The sequence below is a fragment of the Nematolebias whitei genome, chromosome 14 (genome assembly GCF_014905685.2).
Source record: "Nematolebias whitei isolate Nwh7 chromosome 14, NemWhi1, whole genome shotgun sequence".
Taxonomy (NCBI): Eukaryota; Metazoa; Chordata; class Actinopteri; order Cyprinodontiformes; family Rivulidae; genus Nematolebias; species Nematolebias whitei.
Window position 1 is genome coordinate 20,421,939 of NC_056511.1, and position 16,649 is coordinate 20,438,587.

General features: G+C 39.6%; 1 protein-coding gene across 1 annotated transcript in view; it reads left to right on the top strand.

Moving 5' to 3' along the window:
* LOC119420010 (protocadherin Fat 3) overlaps positions 1 to 16,649 on the top strand; it is a 139,602-nt gene that overhangs the window by 106,631 nt on the left and 16,322 nt on the right. The window contains exons 48-50 of the mRNA XM_037687379.1: positions 2,473 to 2,562; positions 6,778 to 6,837; positions 7,142 to 7,186. Coding sequence (XP_037543307.1) covers positions 2,473 to 2,562; positions 6,778 to 6,837; positions 7,142 to 7,186 — 195 coding nt within the window. The remainder of the gene's footprint in view (positions 1 to 2,472; positions 2,563 to 6,777; positions 6,838 to 7,141; positions 7,187 to 16,649) is intronic.

Consider the following 16,649-nt stretch of genomic DNA (forward strand, 5'->3'; position numbering starts at 1 on the left):
AACATGCATGTTTTTGGTCTGTGGGAGGAAACCGGAGCACCCGGAGACAACCCACGCATGCACGGAGAGAACATGCAAACTCCACCCAGAAAGGCCCCTGGACCGGGGTTTGAACCAGGGACCTGTTCGCTGAGAGGCAGCAGCTCTACCAGTTGCGCCACCGTGCTGCCTTCTCTGCATATTGTTTATATGTTAATGCACAGTAGATAATAATTTGCAGTGTATGTGACACATGGGAACAATTTACTTAAATTTGTTTCTGTTGTTCACAGGAAACTATTCACACATACACATTTACACATCCACAGGCAAGTAGCACACACCCCACACAGAGACCCACACCTGCATTCATTCTTACTGTAAACAGTTGGAAATACAGAAGTTAAAGGAATTCTGCGTGGTGTCCTCCTTCCTACTCCCTTTTAAAATCCTGCTTAACAAGAACTAAACTGATTCCTGGCCTGAAGTGCTGTTCTAGTCGACACTCCAGGTGGAGAGCTGTGATAAAATACAACTAGTGCCTTACAGTCCTAACATACAAGAGTTATCTCATCTACAGTCACTTGCTGAATGCGTCAAACTAAAGAAAGTGTGGGAGGAATGTAAAGAGGATCCTGGCTTTGTAGCAAAGTGCTTAGAGTTTGACAGAGGTCTTTTTCTTCTGACATTCTCTGCAAACAAAGGATGAGGGAAACTTCACTGATAAAAACAGCATTTACAGAGGGAATCAGCTGATCTAGAGTCAGAGAAAAAGACAGACCGCTTAGCGCAGGAGTCAGATTAACCTTGATCCACCCTGCAGGAGCTGAGGGCTGTCCTCTAGAGAGAAACAAACTCAAAACCCCTGTCTGATTTGGGAACGCCTTGGCATCTTCCCAAAAGTGCTAAAAGAGGTGGCTGTGGAAAGAAATGTCTGCGTCTAACTGCTCAAACTGTGAGCAGTTAGACTCAGTTTGTGAGCAAACCACATGACTCGACTCCAAAACATGCAGAAGATAATGGATGGATGGATGGAGGATTTTAAGAATGTCTCAAGGAAAATTAAAACAAGCTGTGTACTTCTTTTTATTAGTTTAAGGAGGATGCTTTTTGATCAAAATAGGCCTAATTATTTTATTTATTTGTTTTTTATGTCATACTTTGTACTGACTGACACTGATATAGGAATGTGTGAAATTAAAATAAATAAATGTTTCATTTCTAGCCAATAACTGATGTCTAAATTAACTATCACAAGTGTTACTTTAAAATATTATGTTTAATTTTCAAGTGTGTTTGGAAGAAAACTAAAAAGCCCTGAAAGACACTTGCGGTTTATTTTTATACGTGTGTTTGTTTGACCATTTCTGTTTGTTAGTAAAATGTCTCATGAACCAGTGAACAGATTTTAACAAAACGTCCAAAAAGTAATCAATGACTGTGCATCTACAATCAGCCAAATTCATGATGACCATTAGAGTTTATTGACTTTAGTCAACACAAAATGGCTATAAATCAGTCAGCTGTTCAGATATTGAGCTACAACTTGTTGTGGTAGTAGCTGAGAGTCATCTCCAGCACACACTTGCAATGTTAAAAATCAAGTGGGATCTCTAAGCTATACCAATTCAGGAAGGCCATCACAGCTCATCCTTAGCAAACACAAAAATTGCAATCACTTAATTTTACAAATGTTAAACAATTTATTTTGGAAGTAGTAGTGGAGAGTTATCTCTAAATCCCACTCAGAGCTATTAACAGTTTGCACATGACCTTTGTATAAAGCATTGAGATACAAGGCAGCAGGTGCTATGAATTCCTTAAAAAAAATGCTACTTTCATCATATAAAGCCTTCAAAAATCTAAAAAAGTGCAACAAATGTTGTGATTTGAAAGGATGCAGTTCTTAAGTGTGTAGTTTTGCAGATGATGATGTTGTATGTGATAGATGCAGGTGGTGTACTATACCTCAGTTTGAGATAAAGTTGTTATACCCTGATGCATGCTCAATAATCCTGGTAGATAAATCTAACAAGGTTGTCAGGTCCTCTGATAGATTCTTCTTTGTTGAAACGTCTGAAGTTATCAGTCTGAAGGTCTTTTGGATAAAAGATAGAACGTTTCAACAAAGAAGAATCCGTGCAGAGGACCTGACTCAACCTTGTTAGAAAGTTATTATACCTTTAATTAGGTCTTTTGTCAGAACTTGGTGAGTTTTCTGTAACTTGGGAATGTTCTTGATTTTGACATTCACTCTTGCCTCGCAGTGATTGCTGATTATGTTTTTTGGACTAAGAGCCAAAGACATTTGTGTTATATTCATCAGAAACTCTAAATTGAATGTTCATATGCATGACTGTCTGACTTCTTTCTTAACATTAACATCCTAATATAGCAATGAGGGCATTAATGATCATTAATTTCAATTTAGTTTTGAGATGAATATGTTCTTTCAAGCATCTTTAATTTATGTTTACATGTTGGTCGTTCCAGAGATGGTGGACAATGTGGAGTGTCCTTCGGCCTCCACCTCTGAAGAGCAGTCCCTCTGTTCCTACACTTCTGAGTCATTGGATGACAATGGTAGGAATTAACTGAGAAAGCAAAACGCAATACTGTACACACTTTATTTTTATACATTAGCATAATACAAATGCAGTGATGAAAAAATAAATACTGTAGTCCCTCCTTTATCGCGGGGATCTGTACCCTGAATCCCCACGATAAGTGAATAACCACTAAGTAGTAAGTACTAAGTACTTTGTACTAAGTAGTAGTTTATTTTAGTATATACATATATATATATATATATATATATATATATATATATATATATATATATATATATATATGTGTGTATGTATGTATATGTATATATATGTATGTATGTATATATATATATATATATATATATCCATCCATCCATTTTCTTTACCCGCTTATTACAGTTTGGGTCACGGGGGTCGCCGGTGCCCATGTCCAGCAATCACTGTGCGAGGGGCAGGGTACACCCTGGACGGATCACAAGTCCATCACAGGACCACATAGAGACAAACGAGACAAACAACCATTCACTCTCTCATTCACACCTAGGGACAATTTAGAGTCACCAATCAGCCTAACATGCATGTTTTTGGACTGTGGGAGGAAACCGGAGCACCCGGAGAAAACCCACGCATGCATGGAGAGAACATGCAAACTCCACCCAGAAAGGCCCCTGGACCGGGGTTTGAACCAGGGACCTGCTCGCTGAGAGGCAGCAGCTCTACCAGTTGCGCCACCCTGCTGCCTATATACATATATATATATATACTGTATATATAAACACTTCCCACACTCTTGCAATATTCTAAACAATGTTTCTAAACTCTAAACGTTCTAAAAAAGCACAGCATGTCATGAACTCAGCTCTCTGCCACAGCTGCACTCTGGGCTCTCGGACACGCCCACTTCTCCGCTATAGAACAGAGGAAGGAGGAGGAGGTGCAGGAGGAAGTTTCTCCTGCAGTGGGCTGCACACAGATGTAGCAGGTGCTAAATAATTTAAAATATTTCATTTTAAATAACTCCAATAATTCCATACCAATCATGCGGCTCACCCATCAGTCAGCCAATTGTGTCTCATGTCCACTCTTATTTTGAAAAACTACAATAGAGCGAGTCCGTGAACAATGAATCATAAATAAGCAAGGGACTACTGTACATTTAGAAACTCTGTACATGTATGACCCACCAGCAGCCTCGCCATCGTTTTTCAGGTTTATGCTGGTGGGTGTCAAGGTGTGTTATATTTCTATGAGCGTTTCCAAATATGTTTTACACTAAAACTAATGTATACAACAAATAGTGATTTACTTAAAAAAATACTCTAAGAAGATGCTTTTTGAAATACCAGCAGATTCCACTGAACATATTACCACACATATAATTCTTAATTGGTGTACTTTTGAAATGGTTTGTCGGTGTTACAAAATTAGTTTAGATCAACAATAATGTCTCTTAATCTCAGTGTCACTGATTGATTCAAACTGACTGATCAAAATGGCAATAAATCAGAATTCAAGTATGCTAAAATGCAAAATGTCTATTGCTAAATTGGTACTTAGCCAACAACAATCAACTATAAGTATTCTGTGTATGTTTGTTTCGCAACAGATGTTGTTGGCTGAAAGAGTAAAATGTGTTCCAAGTGCTGCATTTCACTTCTGCACCTGTGCAAACTGGTTGTTTTCTCAAATATGTATAACAGCAGAACATTTGGTAAGGGAAATTTAGACCTCATTATTGGATTCTTGCTACTTCCATTCTTTATAGTCAAAATGTCAGCTATGAAATATGCAAACTGAGTCTTGTAGAACTAATTCCAGTTAAGACACAGTGGGAGGTTGTTGTTGTTTGCCTCAGAGTTGATCAGATTTAAATTTTAGGTTGACCTTTGGAAGTAATGTTCCATGGAAAGATTATGGACAAGTAATATCTTACCTGTTGTTGATAGCTTTATAAATTACCTCATTTTGGAGAAACGGCGACTGACCCAACTAAACATTTTACAGCAGTACTGCTGGTCAGGGTTACTAAAAAGAGCTCCCCACCCAATATGTGATGTCCACAAGTACCCTGATTTTGGGGAAAAGAGAATTTTGAATATAATACAATCAGTGCTGTAGTTGTGGTTTGTGACGATAATAATAAAAAATAAAAACAGCTGTAAAATGGTGTTTAAGAAGCATTGTTGCTACGGGACTTGCAGTAGTGATGGCCGATATGTTGACAAGCCTCATATGCAAGTTATATAGTTCATGCTCTTTCCAAAGCCAGTTACTCAGGGAGAGAAATGTGATAACTGGGTTCCACTATGTGGCTGAGTTGGCTTTGACTGGAAAAATGTAAACAAGAATACTTACATCTGAGTGGAAGTATAATATTTTTAAACCACTAGAGATGCCAAGAATACCATCACCATCCTGGCGTTCTCTACTTGGAGCAGTGTTAAAGCAGTCTAAATGTGATTTATATCTAAAATCGGCTAGACATTGGATAAAACTTAAAGTTCCTTTCCGTTTCCAAGCAAAAGTAGAAGAACTGATAGCTAGCAACTAATGGCTAACACTGCTAACAAATTAAATCAAAGAAGTGGTTGACAAAATCATTCATCAGGACTGCCGCAGAAAACCTTTTCAATACATGGAGAATTAGTGGCATGCATACTACATGTAATCTTCAACCATATGTTCTTTTTCACCAATGCACAAGAGCATGAATCAGCATGGAAATACCAGGAACACCACACGTAAAATTTTATCAGTTTGGTACAGTTGCTGGACACTGCTAGTCCTTTGCATTGTAGCCAGTGCATGAGCTGTGTATTGATGTATCCTTCAATATGTTCCAAGGCAATTTTGGCCCTGGGGACATTTCGTTTAAGTTGGCATGGACAAAATCATTGGAGGTAGCCATTATGCTTGAGGTCTGCCGTGTTTTTTGCCCAACATCTGGAATTTTTGGACTCCCCACAATTCTTGTGATGTCATCCCTGATCAATGCTACTCCACTCTCAACAATTTGATGGCAGTTCATGCAAATGCAATTTCATACACCTTTAACATTTAGCCACAGAAGCCACTAGCTTCAATTGTAGCCTGGGACATCTTCAGCACAACATAAATTCTCAGCCAAAAACCCTGTTGTGCAAAACTGACAGTAATTTAAAGGTTTTGCTTTTGCATTAAGCACTTTGAGATTATTATTATTATTTTTAATTTAAGTTGTTTTAAGCCAGCAGCAACCCATTTCAGTCTTTACCTCTGACTATCCTTCACCTCATCAAACTGTGGTCATTTAAAGAGCAGCAGATGCGACTTTTTGTGTAACCTTTCCACAAAATGCCATTCAAAGGATCGGAACTATATCTTTAATGATAAAATAATTGAAATTTGCATGCACTAGTTTATTTTGTGCAACTGGCCTGCCTATACAACATAATATTTTTTCCCCACTGGCTCATAAATCTGTTAATCATGATGGAGGTCTATACTGGATCCTTCCTAAAAGATCATCTTGTTTGCTACAATCTTAAAATATATTGTGATTACCGTACTAAAACTGAACATACTATGTACATTTTCTGTTATGCAATCATGCATGTCATGTCTTAGAAAAATGAAAGCCATAGAATGTTATGAATGTTAATAATGATGGGTTAGTTGTATCATATTATGTAGTGAAAACAATACAGGTGAAAGGGTTTTCAGTGGTTAATATGCAGGTTCATGTTTACAGAAAAATACTTTTGCTGAATTTCCCTTTGTGTATTCTTCCCAGATAACTCAAAATCATTGATTTTACTTCTTATCTGAGTGTAAGAGGGTGGAAGTCTAACACCCTAATGATTATTCCGGTGTGGATATGTCTGTTGCTCTGTTCTTTAGATTAAGAATCTATGTTGATTCTTTCCCTCCAGTCTAATTAGTGTAGCTGCATTAAAACAAGTGCTCATCTATTTTCCACTAAAGAACTTTTAAGAAAATGATTATTTATTGAAAATAATAAACCTGCTTCTAAAATAACATGTTTTTCTTTGTAGCTTCAAAGGTTGAATGAAAAAAAATAAAACACTTCTACATATTAGAATATGTTCTTTATGTAACTACAGTCTGATAAATACACTGAAATTATTTATATTCTTAAAAATTCAAACAGCCAAAGTACAAAATATCAATCAGACATCTGCTGCCACTGATTAGCTCTTGCTATCATGTAACGTGTTACAAGCTTCTTTGCTTTGTGTTTTCTGCCTAGATTCCATAGTGACAGTCATACGCCTAGTCAATGATGCAGTTGATGATATTGAAAGTGAAGGTATGAAAGAATATCTTTTGTTAACTCTGTTATATTTGGTTTGATTCTTTTCTTGTACCAAACTGTTTGTTTTGCTGTGTAGGGAAAATAAAAGCAAAATGAAGGAAAGATGAAGTGAACAGAATGCAGCCAAGCATCTGCACCCCAATCCCCTTTCTTATTAACAATAAAGCATCCTGCTTAGGTTTCCAATATTTTAGTCAGTCCCTGACACTGAATTTCTCTCTACTTCCATTTTTCCTCTTTGGTTTATGTTGTTTGTCTCAGCTGTTCTTTGACTTTAACTTTCTCTCTCCCTTTGAAGTGTCAAACTTGGGTAGCAAGAAACAACAGCAGTGGAACAGTCCTGGTGAGTAAGACGCAAAGCAGCTGAAAAACACCTTATTAAGACTCTGTTCCCCCACTACACTGTTTCTCAAGCTGTGATCCTAAACTCTACCTGCTTTGTTCTTTGCAATATTTTCTGTTAACAATTTAACAAGACCTGATTCAGTGCATTTTAGAAGTGTTGTTTGTGACAATGTAGCTTTAAGTTTCCAGGTTAACTCTAAGGCCAAACTGAGAGAAAAAAAATCTGATAGGTTTCACTTTGAATCTTGAAAAAGGTAGTGAAATAAGATGGTATCATTAATGCTCTTGGACCTGTCAAGCACAGCATCTTATTGGTTAACACTGTTGTCTCACAGCAAGAAGTCCAAGATGGCTGCGCTCAGCCGGGCAGCAGCTTCAACGAGTCTCTGTGAAATCCCAGTTTTTGAGAGTTTTGGAATTGGCTCCGTGGCCGACTCCGCTCGTCTTGTTTGAATTATAGTCGAACTGAACTGATGAACATAAGAGAGGGTTTAACTCTGTATACAGCAGCTATCGACAACAATTTGAAAACTATGCTTGGCAGACTGCAGCTTCTACGGACATCAGTGTGGAGGCAGCAGCACTCAAATAGGAAGAGGAGGCATTGTGCCCAGGGGAAAAAGAGGGGAAGCTGGGCTGGAGTATTAGCGAGACTGAAGGCTAATGCTAAGGCTAACAGACTCTCGATCCCGTCTCGCTTCCTGTCCAACGTTCGCTCTTTTGAAAACAAGCTGGGTCTGCTGCGACTGAGAGTGAGTGCCTCAAAGAAGATGAGAAAATGCGCTGTACTCTGTCTCACAGAGACATGGCTTAATAACAATATGTCAGACTCAGTGTTCCAGCTGGATGATAAAGTTTTTTTCGTGCGGACCGCTGCAGCGAGCTAACGGGGAAGACATGGGAAGGTGGAGTGTGCATCTACGTAAACAAAGGTTGGTCCACAACCTCTGTCCTGATAAACAGTTCCTGCTCGGAGGCTTTAGAACAACTGACTGTAAAATGTCTACCACATCATTTACCTCAGGAGTTTACGGCAGTGTTTATCATTGTTGTCTATATAGCCCCGGATGCTTATGCTAAAGATGCTTTGCAGGAGTTACATGATAACATCAGCTCGCTGCAAAACAAGCATACGGAGGCTTTTTACGTGGTGGCTGGTGATTTTAATCACGTAAACCTGAAAGACACTCTGCCAAGATTTTATCAACATGTGACTATTCCAATACGGGGTAATAACACACTTGACTGTTTTTACACCAACATATCAGGTGAATACAAAGCCGTACTCCACCCCACCTCAGCTTTTCTGATCACATCTCCATACTACTGGCCCCTGTCTACCCCCCCACCCCGCTGAGAAGTTCCAGACCCACGCAGAAAAATGTCACCATGTGGGTCAGTGACAGTGACTCTGTAGTGCAGGACTGTTTTGCATGTACAGACTGGCAGATCTGTCACGGTCAGCGGTCCCCGCTGCCCCCCCCATCTGCCTAAGCCTCTGCTCCTTGTGTGTTTTCTGCTTTTGTGTATCTGGTCCTGTTATCCCACAAACTAAATCATTTCCTTCCTTTTCAAGGTGCTTTGTAAATGTGTCACTTTAATTACATTCTGAGTTCTGTTTGACTGGTTCTGTCTCTGTCTGCTCTTTATGTTTTTGTTGTTCTGCTCTGTGTGTGATTTTCTGTTTATCTGATTCTGTTATTTTCCACTCACTCCTCAGTCTGCCTCTCCACTCAATCTTTATCATTCACACCTGTCCCTCATCAGCCACCTGCCCAGGTGCTCTCGTTACTCACTCTCCCTCTGTCTCATAAAAAGCCTGTCTCTCCTTCACTTTTTGTCTGGTGATTGTTCTGTGTTCACAGATGTCTCAGTCCTCCTCTGTCTTGTCAGTTTTTTGTCCATCTGATGATCTGCTCTGCCTAGTTCCTGATCCTGTCTGCCAAAGTAAGGTTTTGCTGCACCGACAGCCTTTTGTTTTGTCATTTAAAAATAAATTATTTTTATTTTGAACTCCTGCCTCGCCTCGCCTCCCTGCATTTGGGTTCCAACCTCGAGGATCGTGACAAGATCTTCAGGGAGGCTGCTGTAAAAGAGGGACAGCTGGATCTGTAGGAATACACATCTGCTTTCCTCGAATACATCAAAAAGTAGTAAAGCAACTGGCCCAGACAACATCCTGGGGAAGGTTCTGAAAGACTGTGCCAATCAGCTCTGTGAGATACTGGTCAACATCTTTAACTCCTCCCTCACCCTGGCAACTTTTCCCACTTGCCTGAAGACTACCACCATCATCCCAGTTCCTAAAAGCTCTGCAACAACTGGTCTGAATGACTACCGGCCATTAGCCCTCACTCCAATAGTCATTACATGCTTTGAAAGTCTGGTCATGACCCACATGAAAGCTATCATCAACATCAGCAAGGACCCTCACAAGTATGCATACTGCAAGAATCGATCGACAGAGGACGTCATGTCCTCTGTTGTCCACACTGCTCTCACCCACCTGGAGCAGAAGGACGATGGACAAACTACTCACACTAAGACTAAGCTCCTCTCTATCCAAATGCGTCCTAGACTTCTTAACAAACAGACAGCAGTCTGTGAAGAGCCACAGCTTCTCCTCCACCATAATCCTCAGCACTGGCTCCCCTCAGGGATGTGTGTTGACCTGCGACTTTCTGATCACAAGCCCATCTTCTAACCTCTGCGCCGCCACTCCGCCTAAAGATTTAATTAAGAAGACAAAGGAGATGGTTGTGAATTTCAGAATGAACAAACACACCTAACCCCACTGAGTATAGGAGGATCTGCAGTAGAAGTTGTCTCCAGATACAAGTACTTGGGTGTGCACCTGAACGACAACCTCAGCTGTGGTGACAACACTACCAGCCTGATCAAGAAAGCACATCAGAGACTCTACTTCCTCAGGCAGCTGAGGCAGTCTGGACTGAGAAGCTCAGTCCTCACCTCCTTCTACAGGTGTGCAGTGAGTGTGCAGTGGAGAGCATCCTGTACTTCAGCATCAACGTGTGACATGGAGGCTGCACAACTGCAAAAAGGACAGCTCTGCAACTGTGCAACAACTGCATGGAGTCAGCCTCCTCACCATCACAGACATCTACACCTCCAGATGCAGGAAGAGGGCCACCTGCATCACGAAGGACCCAACTTACTCAGCACACACACTTTTTGCCCCGCTCCTCTCAGGCAGGAGGTTGTAGAGCATTAAGTGCAGAACAATTAGACTGAGGAACAGCTTATACCCTGAGGCTGTTAGACTCATGAGTATCTAATCAGGATAATCACTGTGGGGGAAAAAATCACTGTAATGCCACTTTGATTGGTGATATGGACTGCTGATTATCCATGCTGCTGATCTCATGCTGCTGATTATTTCATGCTGCTGTATTCATTCATACTCATCTACTCACACAGACTTATTTTCTTGCTGCTGTTGTTCGGCATGTTGCACTATTAGTGTTTAGCGTATTTCATAGTTTATATCTTAGATCCTTTTTAATGTTTCTTTTTACAATTTATACTTTTGCTATTATTGGATGTGACTTGGACCTTGTGTACACAGTTTAATTCCACCTCATGTACCACATGTAATGCGAATGATAATAAAACCTACTTGAACTTGAAGTTCCTGCGTTCAATACCCGGTTCTTAGAGGCATTTGCATGTTCTCCATGCGTTAGGGTGAGTTGTCTCTGGGTTCTCTGGTTTCCTCCAACAATTCAAAAACATACATGTTAGACCTAGGCTTCCCTTTCTAAATAAGGCTGTGATCTCAGTGGGATTTTCCTGGTTAAAGACAGATTGAAAAGAAATGTCATCTATGAATCTGTACAATACTCATGAAAACAACCAGCCTAATTCTGTAAAAGTCCTTCTGACTTGACCCCAACAGCTTTGCTTCTTCTTGGCATGAACATGGGATCTCTTGGCATTTTTCTGTGGAACTGGCAACTCGTTGTTTCTGTGAGTAGGTGTTCTAAGCGTCAGGATTGCTCTATTGCATCGCACAGATGTTCAATTAGATTGTGAGCTTGGTAAATGCCGCAGGCTCTTTATTGTGTGACTCAAGCCACTTCTGGCAATATTTCCTGTTTGGGGTTCGTGCATTGCCCTCCTGAAGGAAGCTGCAGCCGTCAGGAAAAGTCATTACTATTAGACTGCTTAGAAATATACTTTAATTTTGAGAGAGAACTTGGATAATAAATTGGAAATATATAAATGTTAGGTTTTAGTTTTAATATTTAAAGGGATAGTTTAGATAATGTTTATGTGAGGTTCTGTGGAAGGGTTTTGAATAAGTAATATCTGACCTGTTGTCAATAACTCTGAACATTTTTAGTTTGAATAAATAGTTTATTTTGAACCTAGTAAATAACAAACACATAGTTCAGGCACAGGGAAGACCAAAGTGGATTATAAAACAACTCCTGTCTTTGCCATTTCAAAGCAGTTCATGCAAATGTAATTTTATAAACATTTACACAGCCTTCAGTATCATGTTGCACAGTTATTCTGAAAGAAATATATTTGGCAAGTGCCCTAGGCTACACCATAAAGTCATATGTCACAGGGCTGCAATTGTTGGTGACTATGTTGTGTTTGTCGGCAGTTTTGATGACTCCAGAATGTCTTACGGCTATACGGGGGTTCTCAACTTCACTGCGTGAGGGTTTTTTTTTTGTTTTGTTTTTTTCAAAATGTTGTCATTGCAGGTGTCTCAAATTCTTCTCAGTTTTGTTGTGGGCATCTTAAAGAGATAGCTGAATTTTTCACCTGTACAAGAGACCTCTCCTCAGATAGAAAGCATAAATCAAGCAAAAATAATGTGCACAACCTGCAATACAGTTTTGCAAGCTGTGCACACAAATAGACCAGGAATTTCAAAAATTGATGATCAAAAATTTTCAGTAAAAATTTACAGAAAAACTTTGGCGTGACTGCTTTGAGGTATTGTATATTTCCTCACAATAATAAGTTGGGGATGGAGTCGCCAACCAGTTTCCAACAGTCACAACACAGTAACATACTATCTCAACTACTAAACTGCACCCCCCCCCCCCAAATAAATAAATATATAAATTAATAAATAAAACAGTTGGAAAAAATAGATGTCCAAATTAAAATAGATGCTGTTCTTGAACCATTTGGAGTTTATTCAAAGGCCTAATTTCTCTGTAAAGGTAAAAGTAAGTTTTTAACTTCAACAGTCAAAATTATTTCAAAATTATTGTACCTGTAACTAGTATGTAAGTATTACATTTGGAACTCACAAAAATTAAACTGTTTTCTTGCCTGGATTCTTTTCCTTTTTTGTGTTTCTGCACATGGAGGGATGGACTGCCAACCCAAATAAGGCCTTATAATCAAGTCTTACCTATTGCTAGTTCAAATCTGTTAAAAATAGTACAAAACATTACTGTTCTGGGCATGTTTTTCTGTGGGTATGTCTATGTGTTTTCCAAAGTATCTATTCGGAGTCTCTAATTGGATCTAAATATTAAGAGTGTTTAACTTTTGAACTTTTGCTTCAACATCAGTGAGGTCTCTAGTGAAAGGTAATATCTGCAGGAATCACGTTATATAGCTCAGTCACTGGTTGTATGATAGAAATTCAGTAGCTCATTCATAAACAGAAAGATGAAGAACAGAAAAGCACACAGAAGAAAGACAAATTTATTCCTATGGAAATGTATTATTTTCAAAAACATTTACATCTAAACAACATATAAGCAAACAGAGGTTGGATATGAAAAGAACAATATGCCTTCCTTCAAGAAAAGACAAAGTTTTTTCATAAAGTCCACAAACACTCCAACATTCACCTATTTTATAATTCCACAGAAATTACGGAAAAAAAATGGTCTGAAATATTGGGACGATTAAATGAATTTATTCACCAAAAAGCCACCCATCCTGCACTGTCAGCTTGTCTGTTCCCAACCATGCTGTTCATTAGAATGAATGAATCATGCGTTGAACCAGGCCACCTCGCCACAATGTTGGTTAGTTGCTTTTGTGCATCACATTGAATTTGCACATTGACCGAATTAAAATTATTCCCGTTAACATAACAGTCATCCCGTGAGGGTGCTTTTATAGAAATGTGTGTGCAGTCGATACCTCTGATTACATTAGGAAAATTGGCTGTCATTGAAAATTGTGCTTTAATGTCAGCCTGTTCAACTGCATTGTAGGGAATTTGATATACCTGGTTGACATACAGATAAGTCCATCCCACACAGCTGGCAAGGCTCAGCTCATGGTTGACTGAAACAGTCTCAAATGGTCTGTCAGCTCCCTCCGGAATGCCCCTGTTGCTGCGAACTCCAGTGTGGAAGCTGTATGTGGACAGGCAGACTCCTCGCTTTGTCACGATCCAAGACTAGCTGCAGCTCCAAGCACATTTTCAAAAGGATTGTGCTTGGAAGCCTAAAATGGCTGATGAGCCAGTTATTGTGGGCTAGAAATATACGCTCTCTACATATTGTGCCATTTGCTATACCTTCTACCCATTGTTGTTTAAAGTATTTTCTGTACCACTTTGCACATGCTTTTACATATATCCACTCATCTAATTGCATACATGTGGCTGCATTAATTGTTCATCATGTGTGCTTGGTGTGTATAATAATATTTTTCACATCTTTAACAGCTTCTCAATTTTACCTCTAATTGTCACCAATGGACAAATAACCATAGACATGTGCTTACTCCAGCCAAAAGTTGGCATGAGGCTGCACACATTTCCACGGTCATTTCATTCTTGATACATCTGAAGTTTTTTGGGGAAAAAAGGGCATATGTCACATTTTTATGTGAACACACCCTTTGTACATGAGACCCCTGGTCTTAGTTATCTGCATGCACTGGCACCCCTTTCTGGTTAAGAATTACTCAGTGTCAGTGTGAGAACCACCGTATGCAGGAGATTACTGAAGAATGGTTCTAAGGAGCCTGTCTTTTTCATAAGCATTTCAAAAACAAACATTCATATCATTTGGCATTTCTGGGAGAACTTGGTCAACAACATGGTATCTCCTGTGCTGAAATTCAGCATAAAGCTTTTCTGTCTTTGTAGGCAAGAATTGGGCAGCCAGTGTTTTCACACTCATTTTTCCAAGTTCATCGGATGTTGCTTCATCCTTCTTGGGACAGGGAACAGTCAGAGAATCGAAAATATTGAAGGCCAATAAGATACCATTGTCTTTTACAGTCTGAAATATTTTCCTAATTTTTCAATCAAGGAGTCTATATGTTTGGCCTTCAGGGATACAAAGTTCGTAGCAGTGCTATCTGTCATTTGCTCAATAATCCAGGTAGAAAAATCTATCTGTCATGGCAGTCACTTTAACAGACAGGTATACATGTTACTGCATATTATTTGCTTGGGCATTTACTGCCTTGGACCCATTATCTGGTGACTTTAGTTGAGCAAGCTGGTCAATAGTGGCATTTACATTTAGAAGTATAGCAGAGATGTTTATGGTGTCTGCCTGAAAATGTTTAGACAGGTCACTTGGGATAGGTAATATGTCACTGAGTATGTAGACACCCCCTACAAATTTTGTTGTCCTCATTCTGAGTAGCAGCCCATAAGCTGCTGAGTCATGTTCTGCATACTCAGAATGTGCACAACTGCTAAGTACTGTCATATACCATACTTGTCATATAACTCCACTTCTAAAACAACTTCATAGGCTCCCAGTTCATTATCAAGTGAATTTCAAGGTTTTGGTTTCGACTTGGCGAGCTCTACATGAACAGACACCAATTTACATCTCAGAACTTTTACATCTCTACACCCTGATCTGGCGTCAGTGCATGACATGGCCAGCTGATGGCAAATTCAGTGTATTGAAATGATGCCAGGGCACAGCTACCTCAGCTTGGCAGCCACTTCATTTTTTCTGGCCCAGCATTACACTGACACCATCACTGGCCAACCCTGTCAGCTTTTCGAGAGACATTTTACAGGTATTTTACTTGTGCTCTACTGTTTGTGTCATGGCCTCTGTCATTCAACCTTTTATTTATACAGGTTAGTCTCATTGAGTCACGAGGACTCATTAGCAAGAGAGCCTTGTTTTAGACAGACAACATGTAATTTACAGACAACAATAAACTACAATAGAATGTAATTAAAATAAAAGTAGCATTATAAAACAATAAAATCAAGGTGCCATATAAAACAAGGTAAAATACTAAAAGCAAGAACGTATTTGTGTTGATGTTTCTATTGACCTTATCAAATGTTTAAAATCCCCCAAAGAAATTAAGGTAGACAGCTTCAGTTCCTGTTGCAAGATGTTCCAGGATACAGGAGCAGAGTAAGAAAAGGCCTTTTTGCCAAGTTTAGTACACACTGATGGAACGCTGCAGGTACTGATGACCTGAGAACGCATGTTGTGACATAAGGGAGGAAAATTCATACCATACCATACAATACCATACCATTTTATTTATAGAGCACTTAAAACAGCGACAAGCAGATAATTTCCCTCTGGGATTAATAAAGTATTTTTGAATTGAATTGAATTGAATTGAATTGAAGGCCAACCAAAGTGCTGTACAGACAGGACAACAGGTAACACACAAAGCAAAATACAAAATGAAGTAAATCAGAATATAGACATAAAAACGATGCAGATAATGACGACAAACCAGTGTGGAGCATACGGATTCAAAACACAGATCATCTGGTGTGGAAAGCCACCGAATAGTAGTGGGTTTTGAAACAGGACTTGAAAACCGAGAGGAAGGGGGCCTGTCTGACAAGCAGAGGTAACTTGTTCCAGAGTCTTGGTCCTGCTACAGAGAAGGCCCTGTCACCTCTGCTCTTAAGACGAGTTCCTGGAACTGTGAGGAGCAACTGGTCCGCTGACCTCAGGGAACGTGGTGGGACATATGGTTGTAGCAGATCAGAGAGAATGGGGGGAGGGGGGGAGGCAAAACTGTTCAGTGATTTGTAGACATACAGTAGTATTTTGAACTGGATTCGAAAGTGAACCGGTAACCAGTACAGTGAGGCCAAAACTGGTGTAGTGTGCTTTCTTTTGCCTGTACTGGTTAAAAATCGGGCTGCTGCATTCTGGACCAGTTGTAGTCGTGCCATGGAGGTTTGACTGATACCAAACAGGAGTGAACTGCAGTAATCAAGCCTAGATGTAATGAATGCATGTATTACTGTCTCCAGGTTATTTTTGGACAATATGGGCTTCAGTTTAGACAGCCGCCTCAGTTGGAAGAAACATGATTTAACAATCATGTTTACATGATTGTTAAGTTTCAGGGAAGGGTCCATTATCACTCCCAGATTAGTGACTCTTTGTTTTTCTGACAGGGTTAGAGCGGAGAGGTCGATGCAGTGGTTTGTGATCGTGTCATTGGGAGGGAACAACATGACTTCAGACTTCTTTTCATTGAAACTTAAGAAGTTT